General features: G+C 42.7%; 1 protein-coding gene across 1 annotated transcript in view; it reads right to left on the bottom strand.

Moving 5' to 3' along the window:
* LOC132835870 (adhesion G protein-coupled receptor E1-like) overlaps positions 1-20,151 on the bottom strand; it is a 45,236-nt gene extending 25,085 nt beyond the window's left edge. Inside the window, exons 1-7 of the mRNA XM_060854968.1 lie at positions 20,103-20,151; positions 16,875-17,009; positions 12,552-12,683; positions 11,537-11,592; positions 9,414-9,512; positions 3,882-4,059; positions 779-895 (exon numbers count right to left, since the gene is read on the bottom strand). Of these exons, the coding sequence (XP_060710951.1) occupies positions 779-895; positions 3,882-4,059; positions 9,414-9,479 (361 nt within the window). The 5' untranslated portion in view covers positions 9,480-9,512; positions 11,537-11,592; positions 12,552-12,683; positions 16,875-17,009; positions 20,103-20,151. The remainder of the gene's footprint in view (positions 1-778; positions 896-3,881; positions 4,060-9,413; positions 9,513-11,536; positions 11,593-12,551; positions 12,684-16,874; positions 17,010-20,102) is intronic.
* Positions 20,152-20,427: the final 276 nt, after the last annotated feature.

Here is a 20,427-nt window from a genome sequence, read left to right as displayed (position 1 = left end):
CAGTTTATTTTATTCATTCCCAGGATGAGGGTGTCATTGTCTAGGTCTTCATTTTTTGCTTATCCCTCATTGCTCAAGGACATTTAAGAGTGAAAAACACATTGCTATGTGTCTGCAGTAACATGAAGACCAGATCAGGGAAGGAGGGCAGTTTTCTTCCTTGTAAGAGATGAGTGAACCAGATGGGTTTTTCCCCAACAATCAACAATAGATTCAGGTCACCATCAGACTCTTAATTCCAAATCTTTATTGGAGTCAAATTCCACCATTTGTCAGGGCAAGATTGAACTCGGCTCCACAGAACATTACCTGGGTCTCTGGATTAACAACCCGGCAATAATACCACCAGGCCAATGGATCCCACAGTTGGTTGGATGCAGAGTAATGTCAACAATGTAGATTTAATTACTGCATTAACTGAGGTTATCATGAATGTCATTCCTTCTCAATCTCTCCCCTTGTCTAAGGTGTGATGACTCACAATTTCAAACAGCAGCTGTCACTTCGCTCTAATAAGACAGTTAGCCTGTGGTCTGGTAGGACAATGATGACATTATCTTTAGTTCTCGATTTCCCTACAAGGGGAATCGGTCTGTCCAGTCAAGTCCCTACATGTTTCAGAATTATTACCGCTCATTCTTCTGTGCTCCAATGAGGATTGATCTATCTCCTCAGGAGACAAACTCCCTGAAGGGAAAGAAGGAAGAGAGGAGAAACTATTTTAAACACACAGTGTTGGAAAATACAAATTTGGTTGCAAAAGAAACTAAACATTTACCAGAGTTCTTTGCTCCCATGACCGTTCTCCAGTTTATCTCCATGGTGTTATTCTGGATCTCGATTCTTGCCAAGTCACCTGGCATATTTTGATTACCAAACACCTGGATCTTGCCAGCTAAAATTAAATATAAGTCCTTGTGAAGGATGCAGTGCCTTTGGAAACCCCATGCCTCTTTCTCTCTCACAGATTTACATGTCTTTGATGTTATTTCATGATTCATTCTGAGCGTACCTAGATACTCATAGCCTCCCTGCATTGTCATTCTGCACTTTGCCCCCTCAGCCTGAGACAGTAAGCTCATTATTTCTGAAGGAGAATCATCTCAGATTCGAAGCATAAACTCTTTCTCACTTCACAAAACCTACTGAGTTTCTCCAGCACTCTCTGTGTTTGTTGTCGAACATATCCCTTTGTTTGTGGGGAATGTATCACTGTCCACGAATGTATGTTGCTTCTCGCTCAAGTAAATGAGCTACGTTGCAAGGCCAACTCACTATCTTACAATGGTTATTGGCATAACTATTAGCACATTCTGGACATTTTACCCAGCAGCCAATGGAACAATGTTATGTTTGAATTTCAATGTCGGTGTAGAATTTGGCATATAGCCTACACATCTCAGCAAGTAGTTGATTGAATCAAACAGGATGTTCCTCCTATTGATGATACAGACCTCACCCAAATAGCTTACATTTGCAAAACCCAAAACAAAATGTCTATTGCTCAATGTGATTCTGCAATTGGGCAGCAGTTGCTTAACAGTCTCAAGGAATCTTGACTTCATGTTTTATATGAAAGTCTCTGGCAGTGTAATGCTCCCTCAGTACTGTTGTGGATACGTCCTCCTCAATCCTGTGTCAGTAAGACACAAGACCCCGATCTTCCGACTATGAGGCATTAAAATTACCCACTGAGACCCAGAAGAAACAGTGCAAACGCTGAGCACAGCACAGATAGAAACCTGCTCTCAATCAAGATTCACACACCATCACTTGCCCAACAATTGACACTGTTGAATTCGAAAGGATGAGGGGTGAGATCATTGAAACTTCCTGAATCCTGAGAGCACGAGATAGAGTGGGTGGCATGGTGGCTCAGTGGTTAGCATTGCTGCTTCGCAGCGCCAGGGACACGCATTTGATTCCACCCTTGGGCACTGTCTGTATGGGCACTGTCTGTATGGAATACGCATTCTCCCCGGGTGAAAGTGAGTTTCCATTGGGTTCTTTGATTAGATTAGATTACTTACAGTGTGGAAACATGCCCTTCGGCCCAACAAGTCCACACCGACCCGCTGAAGCGCAACCTATCCATACCCCTATATTTACCCCTTACCTAACACTCCGGGAAATTTAGTATGGCCAATTCACCTGACCCGCACATCTTTGGACTGTGGGAGGAAACCGGAGCACCCGGAGGAAACTCACGCAGACACGGGGAGAACGTGCAAACTCCACACAGTCAGTCGCCTGAGTCGGGAATTGAACCCGGGTCTCAGGCGCTGTGAGGCAGCAGTGCTAACCACTGTGCCACCGTGCCGCCCACACCTTTGATTTCCTCCCACAGTCCAAAGGTGTGCCAGTTAAGTGGATTGGCCTGTAGTCTTTAGGGATGTGTAGATCAGGTATATTAGTCATGGAGAATGCAGGGTTACAGGGAAAGGGTAAGGGTTGAATCTAGTTCAGATGTTCTTAGAACATAGAACAATACAGCGCAGAACAGGCCCTTCGGCCTTCGATGTTGGTGCCGAACAGAGGAGTGGTGTGGAATTGTTGGGCTGACTGGCCTGTTTCCACACTGAAGGGGTTATATGTATATGATTCTATGGAGCGGTGTGGAGAAGGTATTTTTACCAGTCAGAGAGACTTGGACCCGAGCACGCAGCCTCGGACTGAAGGGATGACCTTTTAGAACTGAAATGAGGAGGAATTTCTTCAGCCATAGAGTGGTGAATCTGCTCAACTCACTGACACAGATGGCTATGGAGGCTAAGTCATTGAGTATCTTTAAGTCAGAAATAAATAGATTCTAGAATAGTAAAGAGATCAAAATGTGATGATGCTGTCCCTTTAACAAGGTTATATTGTCCTTTTTTTTCTCAGAGCTGTCATAAATGCAGAGTTGCTGAGAAGTTTGGCTTCGATGGGTTTTAGGGCCAATTTGATTATACCGAATAGATACTGCCACAGGCAAAACACTTTCAAATTTAAAAACCCACTTGTACAATGAAAGGGGAGTAGCCAGTTTGGTTTAGTTTGGGTTTTAGCAGTCTGGCTGTTCTGGGAAAGCAGTCAGTCAGTTTTGAGGCTGTTGGTCCAAGAAACTGATAGATGGAAGAAGGTGTTCCATTCTGAATCTCTCTGCCATTTCTCTCTCTCCTGTGAGACCCTGCATCTGATTTTACTTTTTGTGCCAAGGGGTGTTAACGGAGATTGTAGCAAATAGTTGGAATAGCATCATTAAGTTGGAATAGTCTGTTGGGTTTTCAGATTGGTTAAGTTATTCTATATTCTGTTCTCTTTTGTTTATGTTTCATTTGGTAATCTTGCAAATTAACTCTGCTTGTTTAAAACTAAGCGGTTGGGCCATCTGCATCACTCCTGGAATATCCGCATTACACCTGCTTAAAACAACGAGCAAAGTTTCGCTCCAGGCTACTTTCTTGAAATGTTTGAAGGGGGTCTGGTCTGGTCTGTAACAAAAGGTTACAGGGAGAAGGCAGGAATGGCTTAATTCTGTTTCTATATCCTCTGGCCTCATGCACAGAAACAGGAACCTAGATTGATATCAATTTTCTTAGCCCTCGTTCTGTGGAAATGTAATTATCAAATATAATTTAGGAACTTGCTCAACCCTATGGCACAGCATCATGGACAATAATGTTTCTACATGTTTGTCAAAACAATTTTATGAAATATTGTTTGAAATATATAATCAGATGTCGCCATTTTAATTGACACATTTCCTTTAGTAAAGTGCCAATTGGCTTAGATAGTGCTGACCATAACCAGAAATAAACAACCTTTCCTTTTACTAAAAGATGCCCTCTGTGTCAATTTGACATCTCAAGGGTTAGCATTTATACTGAGTAATATTTTACCGAAAGAGTCTTCTGAGATTGACTTTGTTTCCCCTCTGGACAAATTCAAAGCAACAGCCATTGCCGTATTCTCTAAGAGATCCAAGATGGTTGCTGCTACATTTAACCGTTGAGTGGTCGTCATGTTCTGTAGCCGTGAATTCCTACTGAGGAGACCATTTGTAAAGTTTGTGATAGCCTAAGGATAGAAAGGAAAAGGCTTCTTGAACTAATGGGTCTGTTGTTTTCTCTTCTTATTTTCATTTTCTCTCATTCCCTTTCTCTCTGAACCATCTTCTCCTCCTTCCTCCTCAATTTCTTTTGTTTTCTGTCTTCCGTCTCCCACACTCCCTTCACTGTGATTGTCTTGGAACCTTCCTTTCCTCTCGCTTGCTCCCTGTTTCTAGCTTCCACCCCCTTCTGCCTGTAACTTTCAATTATCTGCCTCAATAAATTAGAGTAACGCTCTTCTCTCTTACTATTTGCTGAAAGATTTCACAACAGCAGTGAGTGGCAATTTGAAATAAAAGGAACAGCCACAGTAAACATTTTCATAGAATCACAGAACTTTGACAATGCCAAAAGAGGAAATTCAGCATCACATCTGTTACCTGGAGCCAATCTCCTGTCTTGACCGTATTGCAAATTACCATTATTTGTTACCTTTCAACTGAAAGGCTTCCTAAGCCCATTCCAGAATGCAGCTCAGCATCAATCCCACTGATGTGGGCCTGCAATCATATGGAGCCCACGCTGTTTTACCATTGGCACACATCACCCAGATCCTGCCTAACTTTCAATCTGTAATTTGAATGCTTCTGCCTTTACAATGGTCCTCTTTATACCAGCTTTACACATTGGTTCGTCCACTATGCCTGGAGGTTCTTATGGGCTATGCAATGAACGTACATGACATATCCATTAAATATGAACATCCCATTGAATATCAAACCCATATTCATATTAAAAGATCCATTCTCCCTTCAAAAGGGGGGAGTTTGTGAAGGGGCCATCAGCCTAGCATAAAGTATAGGCTTCTTTCCCCAAAGCATATAGATCATCACAAACAGAGGATTATGATACCAGTTCACATTAATCACATTGTTACTTCAAGCTTGATCAAAGAAATAGAGTTTAAGTTGTGTTTAAAAGTGGGGAATGAAATGCATTGTTGCCAAAATGGCTTGTGAGACATGAAATGATACCGACTGTTGTAAAGACCAAGCACGTTCATCAATGTCCTTTCAGGAAGGAGACATGCCACCTTCACCCGGTCTGGCCTACGTGATTCCAGACCCACAGCCATGTAGTTGACTCTTAACTGCCCCTGAACCATGGAATCCTACAGTATGGAAGAGGCCTTTCAGCCCATCGAGTCTGTACCACCTCAAAACATAGCCTCAATTTCAAGTCAATTGAGGAAGAGAAATCATTACTGATCTCGTCAACAATGCCCACCCTCCATGAAAGAGTAAGATATACAGAGAAAAGCAAGTCGAAGAGGATGCAAAGAGTCTGCAAAGGGATCCAGATCGGTAAAGGAAATTGGCAAAACAATTGGCAGATGGAGACTAATGTGGGAAAACATGTGATTGCCCACTTTGGCAGAAAGAATAAAAATTCAGAACATCATTTCAATAGAGAAATATCACGTGATGTCGCAGTATAAAGTGATCTCAATCCCCTCGTACATGAATCATACAAAGTTATTGTAATGGAAGGTGGCGATGTGGAGGGAGGGCGCTGAGCAAGGAAGCGATGCCATTTGTGCCAAGGCTGGAGGCAAAAGTGAGATTGGTATCTGGAGTAGTCAAACAGACCCTCTCTGGAAAAAAGAAGTCTCTTTGGGGAAAGGAGGCTGAATGAGAAGGAGCAGTCAGACAAAGTATTTCTCAACTCATTGTAAACCATAGGCTTCATTCCATGTAAATACTTCCTCAATTAACCTTAATTTCCCTTCACTTTTGTTGTGACTTGATGGCAATGGAATAAAGAATTAATGTCTCCAGATCTTTGGACCATCTTCGAATGTCATGTTACATGAGCAAGAAGATTCCCAACCCCTGTACTCAATGCTCTGACCAATAAAGGAAAGCATACCAAATGCCTTCTTCATGATCCTATTTACTTGTGATTCCACTTTGTAGGAGCTATGAACCTGCACACCAAGGTCTCTTTGTTCAGCAACACTCCCATATACACTTACCATTAAGTGTATAAGTCCCGCTAAGATTTACTTTCCCAAAATGCAGCACCTCGCATTTATCTAAATTAAACTCCATCTGCCACTCCTCAGCCCATTGGCCCATCTGATCAAGATCTCATTGTAATCTGAGGTAACCTTCTTCGCTTCCCACTATACCTCCAATTTTGGTGTCATCTACAAACTTAACTATACCTCCTATGTTCATATGCAAATCACTTTTATAAATGATGAAACGTAGTGGATCCAGCATCAATCCTAGTAACACTCCAATGGTCACAGGCCACCAGTCTGAAAAGCAACCCTCCACCACCATCCTCTGTCTTCTACCTTCAAGCCGGTTCTATATCCAAATGGCTAGTTCTCCCTGCATTCCACGAGATCTAACCTTGCTAACCAACCTCCCAAGGTAAACCTTGTCGAACGCCTTCCTGAATATAGATCATGTCAACAGCTCTGACCTCATCAATCCTCTTTATTACTTTTTCAAAAACTCAATCAAGTTTGTGAAACATGATTTCCCACACACAAAGCCATGTTGACTATACCTAACCAGTCCTTGACTTTCCAAATACATGTAAATCCTGTCCCTCAGGATTCCTTCCAATAACTTGCCCACTACCGGCGTCATGCTCGCCAGTCTATAGTTCCCTGGATTTTCCTTATCACCTTTCTTAAATAATGGTACCACATTAGCCAACCTCTAGTCATCTGGCACCTCACCTGTGTCTATCAATGGTACAAATATCTCAGTAAGCGGTCAAGAAATCACTTCCTTTGCTTCCCACAGAGTTCTAGGGTACACCTGATCAGGTCCTGGGGAGTTATCCACCTTTATCCATTTCAAGATATCTAGCACTTTGTCCTCTGTAATCTGGACATTTTTCAAGATATCACCATCTATTTTCCTACATTCAATATCTTCCATGTTCTTCTCCACAGTAAACACTGATGCAAATTACTCATTTAGTATCTCCCCATCTCCTGTGGCTCCACACAAAGGCTGCTTTGCTGATCTTTGAAGGGCCCTATTCGCTCTCTACTTACCCTTTTATCCTTAATGTATTTGTAAAAACCCTTTGGATTCTCCTTAACCCTTTGTGCCAAAGCTATCTCATGTCCCTTTTTTGCCCTCCTGATTCCCCTCTTAAGTATATTCCAACTGCCTTTATACTCTTCCAAGGACTCACTCGATTTTTCCTGTCTATACCTGACATATGCTTCCTTCTTTTTCTTAACCAAACTCCCAATTTCTCTAGTCATTCAGCATTTCCAATGCCTACCAGCCTTTACTTTCACCTGAACAGGCACATACGGTCTCTGGGCTCTCTTATCTCATTTCTGAAGGCTTCCCATTTTCCAGCCATCCTTTTTATGTGCAAACATGTGCCTCCAATCAGCTTTTGAAAGTTCTTGCCTAATACCGTCAAAATTAGCCTTCCTCCAATTTAGAACTTCAACTTATATATCTGGTTTATCCTTTTCCAACACAATGTTGAAACTAATAGAATTATGGTCGCTGGCCCCAAACTGCTCCCTCACTGACACCTCAGTCACCTGCCCTGCCTTATTTCCCAAGAGTAGGTCAAGTTTTGCACCTTCTCTAATAGGTACATCCACATACTGACTCAGAACATTTTCTCGTACACCCTTAACAAATTCCTCTCCATCTAAATTCTGAACACTATGGCAGTCGCAGTCTATGTTTGGAAAGTTAAAACCCCCTACTATAACCACCCTGTTATTTTTAGAGATAACTGAAATCTCTTCACAAATTTGTTTCTCAATTCCCTGTTAGCTATTAGGAGATCGATATTACAATCCCAATGAGGTGATCATCCCTTTCTTATTTCTTAGCTCACCCCCAAATACCTTCCCTGGATGCATTTCCAGGAATATACTCCCTAAGTACAGCTGTAATGCGGTCTCTTATCAAATACTCCTCCTCCTCGCTTGCTTCCCTTTCTATCCTTCCTGTAGCATTTGTATCCTCGAACAAGCTGCCAGTCCTGCCCATCTCTGAGCCACGTTCTTGTTATTGCTATGATATCCCAGTCCCATGTTCCTGATCATGCCCTGAGCTCATCTGCCTTCCCTGTTAGGCCTCTTGCATTTAAATAAATGCAGTTTAATTTATCAGTCCTATCTTGTTCTCTGGTTTGTTCCTGCCTGCTCTGACTGAGTGACTTGCTTCTTTTCTCAACTGTACCAGTCTCAGATTGATCTCTTTCCTCAGTATCTCCCTGGATCCCATCTCGCCTCCCTACTAGTTTAAATCTTCCAGAGCAGCTCTAGCAAATCTCCCTGCCAATATATTAGTCCCCTTCCAATTCAGGTTCAATTCATACTTCTTGTATAGATTCCAATGATCCAAAAATGTGAATCATTCTCCCATATACCAGCACCGGGAGTATACCAGATATTACTACCATCGAGGACATCTTTTCTAAATTCCTGCTGAACATTCTTTATTCTCCCTTCAGAATCTCATCCCTTTCTCTTCCTTGTTGTTGGTTCCAATGTATACAATGACCTCCTGCTGGGCCCTCTCCCCTTTGAGAACATTCTGCACCTCTCTGAGACATCCTTGATCCTGGCACCATGTAGGCAACACATCATTCTGATTTTTCACTGCTAGCCGCAGAAACATCTGTCTGTGTCCCTAACTAGAGAGTCCCCTAACACAATTGATCACTTGGAACCTGATGTATCCCTCATTGCATTAGAGCCATTCTTGATACCAGAAACTTGGCTGTTCATGCTCCATTCCCCTGAATGTTGATCACCCCCTACATTTTCCAAACAGCATACTTGTTTGAAATGGGGATAGCTACCGAAGACTCCTGTACTCCCCGCCTACCTCTTCTACCTTTCTTGGAGTTAATCCATCCATCTGACTGTATCTGCAGCTTTTCTCCCTTCCTATAACTGCCATCCATAACACCCCCAACTCCTGTAAATTCCTCATTACCTCCAACTGTTGCTCCAACTGATCCATTCAATCTGATAGGATTCACAATCAACATTTATTGCAGACATAAAATTCAGTAGACCTCTGCTCAAGTTCCACTTTCTCCAAAGATGCATAATAACATCTCTTAATTAGATAATTGGGAAAACTAGGTCAATTCTAAAAAAGAGAATTAAAAATTAAAGGGATTTACTGAAACTATAGATGGTTGAGCTTGTAGCTAATTGCTTGTACTGTTTCACGCTGTGTATAAATGTAGGTCTATGTTAAGATTTGCTCCAGTCTCATTCTTCACTGACTGGCTTTGTACAATAGAACACAGTACCAGAAGCATGTCACGATTGGAGAAAATAAAAACACTGAGCCTATAAAACCTTACCTGGATATCGTCTGTGATGCTGAAATTCTGACAGACTTTATCAAGTAAGTGGTGAGCTGATTCCATTACGAGGCAAGACTCATCACCCACACAGTTTGGCTAGACAATGGAACGAGACAAGAGTTTAAAATCCCCACTCTTATTGATAACCATCACTGAACAAGTCAACCTAGAAATCCATAAACCAACAGTCCGAAGAGCAAAAGCCTGGAGAATCAACTTTGTATTGTCTGAAAATAGAGGATGTGGCATTGCTTGTGTTGCTAATGGTAACGTTGGGATTGTACCAGATAGTGACGTATGGTTCTATCCCAGAGGAGAAAGTGAGGACTGTAGATGCTGGAGATCATAGTGGAGGGTGTGGTGCTGCAATAGCTCAGCGAGTCAGACAGCATCCAAGGAGCAGGAGAATTGATGTTTCTGGCATAAGCCATTCATCAGGAAAGGGCTGATGAAGGGCTTATGCCTAAAACATCACCTCTCCTGCTCGTCAGATGCTGCCTGACTGGCTGTGCTTTACCAGTGCCACACTCTTCAACTCTATCCCAAGGGAGTCCACAGCATCAGTGTTGGGGTACCTTGTTGATATGGGATGTGTGAACAAGTACCTTTTGAAGAAAGAAACAAACACAGAAAATATGTTGTATCCTTAATTCCCTTCAGACATTTAAAAACATTTTACAACTAATTGTTTAAAATTTATCTGTTTGTGCGAAGTAGGTGTCACTGATTAGAGTAGTATTTCTTATTCATTCCCCATTCCTAATTGCCTCTAGAAGGTGATAGTGAACTTCTTTCTTGAATTCTTGCAGTCCATCTAATGTAGGAGGCACCTGGAGTGCTGTTCATGGGGAAGGAGTGCAGTGTGTTCCAGTATTTGGACTCAGTTACAGCAAGGGAACTGCAATGTAATTCCATGTCAGGACGGTGTGTGATGTTTCCAGCTGTCAGCTGCCCCTGTCTCAGGGGTGACAATTTTCCAAGGTGCTGCTGTTGGATCCTTGGTGAGTGTTAATAGTACACTGTCCTCCCACTGTGTATCACTGGTGGAGGAAGAGAATATTGAAGGTGGTGGATGGAGAGCCAAAACAAAGGCTGCTCTCTTCTGAATGGTCTTATCCCCAGCCTCCTTTTCTTTATCTCTCAGCCCCTTTCGGCACCCGCCCACATTCCTGATGAAGAGCTTATGATTGAAAAATGGACTCTCCTGCTCTTTGGATGCTGTCTGCCTGGCTGTGCTTTCCCAGTGACACACTTTGTGACTCTGATCTCCAGTATCTGTAGTCCTCACTTTCTCCTCGGAAATATGGCAGCCAATGTTCACAGAGGAAGTTCCCAAAAACAACAACACCAAATAATCAGATAATGATAAACTGTTTAATGTTTCAATTGAGGGCTACATCTTGATTTAGACATGACTGGAACTCCCATATGCTTTCTCCACAGAAGCACCGCTGAGATCTTGGTTAAAAATCACACAACTGCAAGTTATTGTCCCAACAGGTTGATTTGGAATACTAGCTTAGCGCTCCGAAAGCCAGTACTTCCAAACAAACCTGTTGGACTATAACCTGGTGTTGTGTGATTTTTAACTTTGTTCTACTAGCCAAACACTGGCAGCTCTACATCACTGTGATATTAGTTCGACCTGAGGATGCACATGAGATATGGGTTTAACATCTCATTTGAAAGTTGAACCAATGGTCAAGAAAATTTGAACCAGCCTGGGGAAGATTGGCTTACCAACTAATGAAGTGGGGGATCAAGTTGGGGGGCTGTTGGGGGGTGGGAGGCGAGCATAAATTTGATAATTATTTAGTGGTTGAGTTGCCCTTATCAGAGCTGGGTATAAGCTTCCAAATGAAGTCTCTTTTCATTTGAACATTCTGACGCGAGGTAACAGTGAAGTGCTAGTTTGCTGTAAAAGTACCTGCTGAAAATGTTATTTTCTTTCGCTCAACCTTTTAAATCTACAATCTGTGACCATTATAATCATCCTGTAGCTATTCCAAATACATGCTCATGTTCAATCAAAAATCATGGGTACAAAGAAATGGACCCCATTAAGCAGATGGACCTTTACAGTGAGTCAGCTTGAGAATGGAACAATATGGGTCACGTACCTGTTCAAGGGTGGAATTGTTTGGCTTTTCTGGGTTGGGACAGTTGAGAGGTTGCACTGTAAAAATTAAAGTAGTTAAGAGATGCTTCAACATTTGTTCAAAACTTTTCATCAGGAGGGTTACACCTGAAATGTCGACTACTGCACCTCCTGATGCTGCCTGGCTTGCTGTGTTCTTCCAGGCTCCTGCCTGTCTCCCTTGGATTCCAGCATCAACAGTTTTTTTTTGTCTCTAACACAGTTCAAATCTTTGTCATCTTTCTATTATGGATTTTGGATGCCCATCTCACTGGGCAGATAGAGCCCAGTTTTGATATCTCAGCTAAAGGATGCTCCTCCAGTAGGACAGCACTCTCTCAGCACAACACTGAGGCTTGGCAGGGAAAGAGCATCAGATTAGATTACACTCTCAATTCCTGGCATGGTATTTCATACCAACGCCCTTCTGACCCTGAGTGGTAATAAATGAGCCAAACTGGCATATACGATAGTAACAAGCCTGCTGACATATTAGTCCGAATTATAGATTTTTGAAGATCAGTTTTTAGACATACATCAACTCCTGTAATTCTGTCAAAGCAGGACTTAGTACATGTGGGAAGACCCTGTAAATAAAATTTGCTTTACAGGGTCAGACTTGTGATTCTTGGCAAACAGCAACTAGAAATGAATTTAATTTGATTTCAGCTCCACAACCTTCCTAATATCCTAAAACTCCCACCATTGCCCGTTCTGACCCCCTCCTCCCCAGAACTGACCTCACAGTCATTGCCAGTTGGCTGAAATTCCTCAGACAAGGCCCCAAAGGTGAGGCCTCTGGCTCAAGTTCCCATGTTTCAGGCATCTATGGTCCATCAGGAAGCAACCTGTGCATCAGGAATCAAGGCCTCGTAATGAGTCCAAATTAATTTCTCCCCACAAATGTGCAGCATTAACCCTCCATAAGCACACCCACCCTAATCTCCAGTATCAATAATCATTTCCATGCAGCTCTCTGTGTCAATCATTGCCTTCACCTGTACAGGTCCCTTGTGTTTGTTCTGACACTGGCTGAAATCCTGCCGGACAGATACAGCGGTAACTCCCCAAGGAGTTATAGCAGATTGCGTTCTTGCCACACACATCTTCATTCTCACACTCATCCACATCTGCAGTGAAGACAAAAAGATGTTACAGCAACTGCTCCTAAACTGGACTGAACAGACTTGTACTATAGGGACTCCCACTGGAACAAAACCTGGTAATTTGGTGTTAATAATCTACACTACATAAAATTTCCAGCACAAAAATAGGACGTCGGTCCATTAGATGGATGGTGGTCTTGATGCTCCATCTAAGAGCCTCCTTCAACACTGTCTCACACTATCAACATAGCTTTCTATTCCTTTCTCCCCCGTGTACTCATCTACCTCACGCATTCATGCTCAACTATTCCATACCATAGCAAGCTCCACATTTTAACAATGTTTTGGAAAACAATTTCTCCTCAACTCTTCACTGGGTTTATTAGTAACTATTAAATATATATATTCTGTTTGTTTGAACTGACCCCCATCCTAAGCTGGATTCTGACCCAGCAACACTGAAGGAGTGCCAATATGTTTCTAAATCAGGATGGGGTTCAGCTCAGAGGGTACATTCCAGGTGGTAGACTTTAGTTTCATTGTATTTCCTTGTACGCAGATTGTGGACATTATCTGGGATTCCCTTGTGTCATTTCATAAAAGAACAGTGTAGAAGAGTGGACTGTTTGTTACGTTAACAGGTGCATGTTTGTAAAGTGTGTCTCTGTAAATAAATGCCTTTAAAGTGTGCAAATATTGGCTTCAGTTCTACATTCAAACACTTATCTTTCTGGAAAATTGCATTTGTAATTGCAATGGTCTCATATTCTTGTGCGTCTGGGTACTGGAGATGTGTGCATGATGTTTTGTCGAGCTGTGGTGGTGCACTTTGTAGATACTGCACATGGCACTGACGGTGGACCAATGGTGGATGCATGAATACTTAAGATTTTATCTGTGCGATTGATAACCAAAGCATTAGGTACTGCACTATGCTATGGTGTTCTAATGGAACACTGGATCAGCTGTAAAAGAGTGCCTTCTGTCTTGATGACTTATTTTCACTTTGTTTCATGTACACATCCTCCCCTTTAGGGAATAACTGGGAAGGTTTGAAAGGAGTAGCAAGCTGATTATGAGCTTCCCAACTTCAACATGTAGGCACAAATTACTGAGCTTCTCATCATAGATCAACCCCTACTCTCAGTAGGCACTCAGTGAAATTCCAGTGGAATCTCCAAGGCAAGTACATTACAAAGGACACCAAAACCATTAGATATGGCTATTAAAGGAGATGGAAGAGAGGTAGCTGGAGTTCAGATGCAGATGAACCATGATCTCACTGAATGAAGAGAATAGCAAGAAGCGTTTTGTTTTGAAACACACCATGTATCGCACAGTCTTGGTGGGCCATAGCACCTATTCCTGCACTGTATTATTCTTTATTCTTTATTTTCTTCAGTATTCCTCTAACTTTTCACTCGGACATGATTTGGACATTAGTCTCTAATTTCTTTTGAATCCAGGACCATCCTTGAGAACTGACAACCTTATCACAAACAAGAGATGCGTGCTCCGGGAAGGCAGATGAGTTCAAGACATGGTTAGGATATCACAGCAATTACAGAAACATGGCTCAGGGATGGGCAGGACTGGCAACTTAATGTTCCAGAATACAAATGCTACAGGAAGGATAGAATGGGAGACAAGAGAAGAGGGGGAGTGGTGTTTTTGATAAGGGATAGCATTGCAGCTGTGCTGAGGGAGGATATTCCTGGAAATACATCCAGGGAAGTTATTTGGGTGGGACTGAGAAATAAGATAGGGATGATCGCCTTATTGGAATTGTATTATAGACCTCCTAATAGTCAGAGGGAAATTAAAAAACAAACTTGTAAGGAGATCTCAGCTATCTGTAAGAACAATAGGGTCGTTATGGTAAGGGATTTTAACTTTCTAAACATAGACTGGGACTGCTATAATATTAAGGGTTTAGATGGAGAGGAACTTGTTAACTGTGTACAAGAACATTTTCTGATTCAATATGTGGGTGTACCTACTGGAGAAGGTGCAAAACTGGACCGAATCTTGGGAAATAAGGCAGGGCAGGTGACTGAGGTGTCAGTGGGGGAGCACTTTGATGCCAGTGACCATAATTCTATGAGATTTAAAATAGTGATGGAAAAGGATAGACTAGATATAAAAGTTGAAGTCCTAAATTGGAGAAAGGCCAATTTTGGCGGTATTTGAACTTTCTGATTGGGGCCAGATGTTCGTTGGTAAAGGGATGGCTGAAAAATGGGAAGCCTTCAGAAATGAGATAATGAGAATCGAGTGAATCCTTAGAAGAATATAAAGACAGGAGGAGTATACTTAGGAGGGAAACAGAGAGGGCAAAAAGAGGACATGAGATAGCTTTGGCAAATAAAATTAAGGAGAGTCCAAAAGGTTTTTCCAAATACATTAAGGACAAAAGGGTAACTAGAGAGAGAATAGGGCCCCTCAAAGATCAGCAAGGCGGCCTTTGTGTGGAGTATCAGAAAATGGGGGAGATACTAAATGAGTATTTTGCATCAGCATTTGCAGGGAAAAGGATATGGAAGATATAGACTGTAGGGTAATAGATGGTGACACCTTGCAAAATGTCCAGATTACAGAGGAGGAAGTCTTGAAATGCATAAAGGTGGATAAATTCCCAGGACCTGATCAGGTGTACCCTAGAACTCTGTGGGAAGCTAAAGAAGTGATTGCTGGGCCTCTTGCTGAAATATTTGTATCATCGATAGTCACAGGTGAGGTGCCGGAAGACTGGAGGTTGACTAACGTGGTGCCACCGTTTACGAAGGGTGGTAAGGATAAGCCAGGGAACTATAGACCCCAGTGAGCCTGACATCTGTGGTGGGCAAGTTGTTGGAGGGAACCCTGAGGGACAGGGTGTACATGTATTTGGAAAGGCACAGACTGATTAGGGATAGTCAACATGGCTCTGTGCGTGAGCAACCATGTCTCACAAACTTGACAGAGTTTTTTGAAGAAGTAAAAAAAGAGGATTGATGAGGGCAGAGTGGGAGATGTGTTCTACATGGTCTTCAGTAAGGCGTTCGATAAGGTTCCCCATGGGAGACTGATTAGCAAGGTTAGGTCTCATGGAATACAAGCCATTTGGATACAGAACTGGCTCAAAGTAGAAGACAGAGGGTGGTGGTGGAGGGTTGTTTTTCAGAGTGGAGGCCTGTGACCAGTGGAGTGCCACAAGGATTGGTGCTGGGTCCTCTACTTTTTGCTATTTACATAAATGATTTGGATGCGAGCATAAAAGGTACAGTTAGTAGGTTTGTAGATGACACCAAAATTGGAGGTGTCGTGGACAGTGAAGAGGGATACCTCAGATTACAACAGGATCTTGACTAGATGGGCCAATGGGCTGAGAAATGGCAGGTGGAGTTTAATTCAGATAAATGCAAGGTGCTGCATTTTGGGAAAGCAAATCTTAGAAGGACTTATACACTTAATTGTAAGGTCTTAGGGAGTGTTGCTAAACAAAAAGGCCTTGGAGTGCAGGTCCATAGCTCCTTGAAAGTGGAGTCGCAGGTAGATAGGATAGTGAAGAAGGTGTTTGGTATGCTTTCCTTTATTGGTCAGAGTGTTGTGTACAGGAATTGGGAGGTCATGTTGTAGCTGTACAGGACATTGGTTAGGCCACTGTTGGAATATTGCATGCAATTCTGGTCTCCTTCCTATCGGAAAGATGTTGTGAAACTTGAAAGGGTTCAGAAAAGATTTACAAGGATGTTGCTAGGGTTGGAGGATTTGAGCTATAGGGAGAGGCTAAACAGGCTGGGGCTGTTTTCCCTGGAGCGTCAGAGGCTGAGGGGTGACCTTAAAGAGGTTTACAAATTTATGAGAGACATGGATAGGATAAATAGACAAAGCTTTTTCCCTGATCGGGGAGTCCAGAACTAGAGGGCATAGGTATAGGGTGAGAGGGGAAAGCTATAAAAGAGACCTAAGGAGCAACTTTCTCACAGAGGGTGGTACTTGTATGGAATGAGCTGCCAGAGGAAGTGGTGGAGGCTGGTACAATTACAACATTTAAGAGGCATTTGGATGGGTATATGAATAGGAAGGGTTTGGAGGAATATGGGCCAGGTGCTGGCAGGTGGGACTAGATTGGGTTGGGATATTGGGTCGGCATGGACAGGTTGGACCGAAGGGTCTGTTTCCCTGCTGTACATCTCTATGACTCTATGACACTCGTAAGATTATTCTCCTTACCTTTACAAGTTGTTGCAATGCTGGAGGTCCCAGGATTGCGGATAAACCCTTTACCACAGTAACACTCATAGCTCCCAATTGTGTTGCGACATATTGCGGATGGATCACATTGTGGCCATGTACACTCATTAATATCTGTGTAAACAGTGATGTTCATTAATGGCTGGATCACCATTTTCTCAAATTACAACCTAAGATACAGGAACATGAGCAGGCACTCGGCCCATCAATCCTGCTCCACCATTCAATAGGTGACCCAATTGTGGCCTTGACTCCACTTTCCTGACAGGTCCTCATAATCCTTGTCAATTATTTTGCTGATCAAAAATCTACCGCATGCACCTTGAAATGAGAAACACAGAATTGAAGCAGGAGTAGGCCATTCAGCCATTCAAGCATGCTGTATCATTCCATATAATCATGGCTAATCATCCAACTGGCTTCTCTACACAGGGCATGCAGAGCCATGCAGCCATTAAGAAACTTAGAGGGCATGCCATGCAGGATATGGGGTAAGCTATTTAGGACTGAGATGAGGAGAATTCTCTTCACCCAGAGAGTGGGGAGTCTGTGGAATTTGCCACCACAGAAACCAGTCAAGGCCAAAACAATGTAGGATTTCAGAAAGGAGCTAGATATAGCATGTGGGACGAAAGAGAACAAAGGATATTAGTGAGGTTTGAGAAGATTTGTAGCTCAGGTTGAGGTTCTGGATGTAGGTTTGCTCGCTGAGCTGGAAGGTTCACTTCCAGACGTTTCACCACTATACTAGGTATCATCTTCAGTGGGCCTCCAGGTGAAGATGTTACCTAGTAGGGTGACGAAACATCTGGAAATGAACCTTCCAGCTCAGTGAGCAAACCTACATCCAGAACAAAGGATATGGAGGAAAAGCAGGAATATGCTACTAAGCCGGATGATCAGCCATGATGATCATCAGTTTAGTAAATCTAGACACAGGCTTGAAGGGCCAAATGGCCTATTCCTGCTCCATGCTTCAATGATGACTGTGGCCTGCTGACAACCATGACAAGGTTCATTTCTTTCAGTCTGTGCTGAATAGCAAACCCAGCAGAAGTAACATGAGCAAAATACTGTTGATGCTGGAAATTTGAAAGGAAGTCAGAAAGTGCTGGAGAAATTCTGTCAGCATCTGTGAAGAGAGAAAGCAAATTAACATTTCAAGTCTAACATGCCTCTTCCTCAGATGAATCATGAGGCTGGTGTGTGGGACTGATAGGAAAAAGTACAAAAAGCCAAGGTACTGTAACGCAGGGATACTGTGGGCATCTCGATAAAGCTCGCAGTAAATGTGCAGTATAACAGTGAGCAAACATCCTGGTGCAGTCCATGTGTCCCTGAACACCCTTGAGTGTCCTTGCTGTGGCATTACATTGATGTGTGCTGGAACATTTCTGAAATGCAGAAGTAAGTGGATCAGAGAGGTTCAAAGGAGTTCTTCGAGGTTTGAGCATGTTGGCTGTCAATGTACGTGGATGTAATGATTTGGTGGTGCCGGTGTTGGACCGGGGTGTAAAAAATTAAAAATCACACAACAATAGGTTTTATTCCAACAAATTTATTTGGAAGCATTAGCTTTGGGAGCGCTGCTCCTCCATCAGGTGGTTATGGTGTATAAGATCCTAAGACACAGAATTTATAGCAAAAGTTTACAATATGATATATCTGAAATTATATTTTGAAAGAGACCTGGATTGTTTGTTAAGTCTTCTTGTGTTTTAGAATGATCATGTTGGTTTCAGTTCTTCCATATGTATATCCCAGAACTTTTTTAAAGTTACATTCTCAAGTGGACTTGAGGTGCCATGTCAGCCCAGATAATGCACTGAAGGTCTGAGGTGCCCTGTGTGAGGCTGTCTGTGTCCCAATGTTCAGACTGATTCTATTTCTAAAAAAGGGAATCCCTTGGTGACAATTTCATCCTTTACCATCAGCCGCACCCACAAGGTAGAGCAAAACATCACCCAATCACAACGCAATGCCATCCATGCTCTCAAAGCCAATCACAACATTGTCATCAAACCAGCAGACAAAGGAGGAGCCATCGTCATTCAGAACAGAACAGATAGCTGCAAGGAAGTGTACCGACAACTGGACAACAAGGAACACCACAAGCAACTACCAGCCAATCCGACCAAAGAGCACACCTGTGAACTAAACCTGTGAAGGAGCAGCGTTCCGAAATCTAGTGCTTCCAAATAAATCTGTTGGACTATAACCTGGTGTTGTGTGATTTTTAGGTTTGTACATGAATGTGAGGTGCATTTAGCCAGTAAGATATTGATGCCTGGTGGCCGATATAGGGGTCCTTCACAGTCAGTGGCGAGCTGTAGTCACCAGGCTCTGTTCTGACTTCTGAATCGAGCATTCCTGACATCAAGCTTGTTTGGTGCATTTGGTCTAATAGGAAGCTGAATATTGATGAGGTGAGTAATGCTGTTAACCAGCTACAATCCCTCTTCATTCTCAATCCATTCTGCCTGAGTGGGAAACTCGTCTTGCAGCGTGGCAAACACATGGTCCTGACATCAAAATACACATCGCCCAACCCCATGTCCAATGCTGCCACATAGCTCACTACAGCCAATCTGGCCCAGACCTTTATAAAACTCCCCCTCCTCTCCTTTTGTTCTGCCTGTGGATATAGTCCCACACAATCCTCATGAGATAATGCCTTCATCCCAGGAATGAGTCTCATAAATGTTCCTCCAATCGCTTCCAATTCTAAATATATCACTCCTCCAATAACCTGCATACAGAAAACTAGATGTGCTCTCTCTCAGGCCCTGTATATCTCTTGCAGGATGCCTTACTTTTATACTCCATTCCACTTGTCATAAAGGCCACTTTCTTTTACTTTGAAATATAAAAATGAAGGCTTGTGCAGACAACCCATCATTGTTTACGATTGTGACACTCATTGCTGCAGGGCATTGGTGCGGGTAAGACTGTGGGGAATAAGTGTAAGAAATTGGTGTGGGATATAGATATGAGGTATGGCTGTGAGCCATATGGGAATGGCATGGATGTAGGGAAAGGATGTGAGGCATGGGTGTGGGACATAGGTGTTTGATATTCATCCATGTCGCAACTTACAGATACTGCAGCCTCCTCCTACTCTGGTTGAGAGGCTCGGAAACCAATGGGGAATGATCTGATAATAGTCTTCAATCATGCAACAATCTTCTGTCCTTGCTTAACACTTACCCTTGCAGCCATCTAGTTTGTGATATAAATAACCTGACCGACAAGATTGAGCCTGTTGCAGCCTCCAAATGCAGTAGACTACTAGAAGAAAAAAAAATGAAGCATTTAAAAATTTTGTTCCTCAGTTGTCTTTGTTCCCTGCCCTGAAAGAGTTTACTTATTCTCCAATCCTTCACCCATTCCCCATGCACAGACCCATCAACTTTTCAACCAGCAGTGATTGGGATGGAACTGGGTTTGGTTGGAACGATGAGGTCCAATGGCTGAGGTCCCATTACATTGTCTGAATTTGATACATGCGCATATGGACCCAGACTGGGTACAG

The sequence above is a fragment of the Hemiscyllium ocellatum genome, chromosome 45, assembly GCF_020745735.1.
Source record: "Hemiscyllium ocellatum isolate sHemOce1 chromosome 45, sHemOce1.pat.X.cur, whole genome shotgun sequence".
Classification (NCBI taxonomy): Eukaryota; Metazoa; Chordata; class Chondrichthyes; order Orectolobiformes; family Hemiscylliidae; genus Hemiscyllium; species Hemiscyllium ocellatum.
This window is presented reverse-complemented; position numbering and strand designations above follow the sequence as displayed.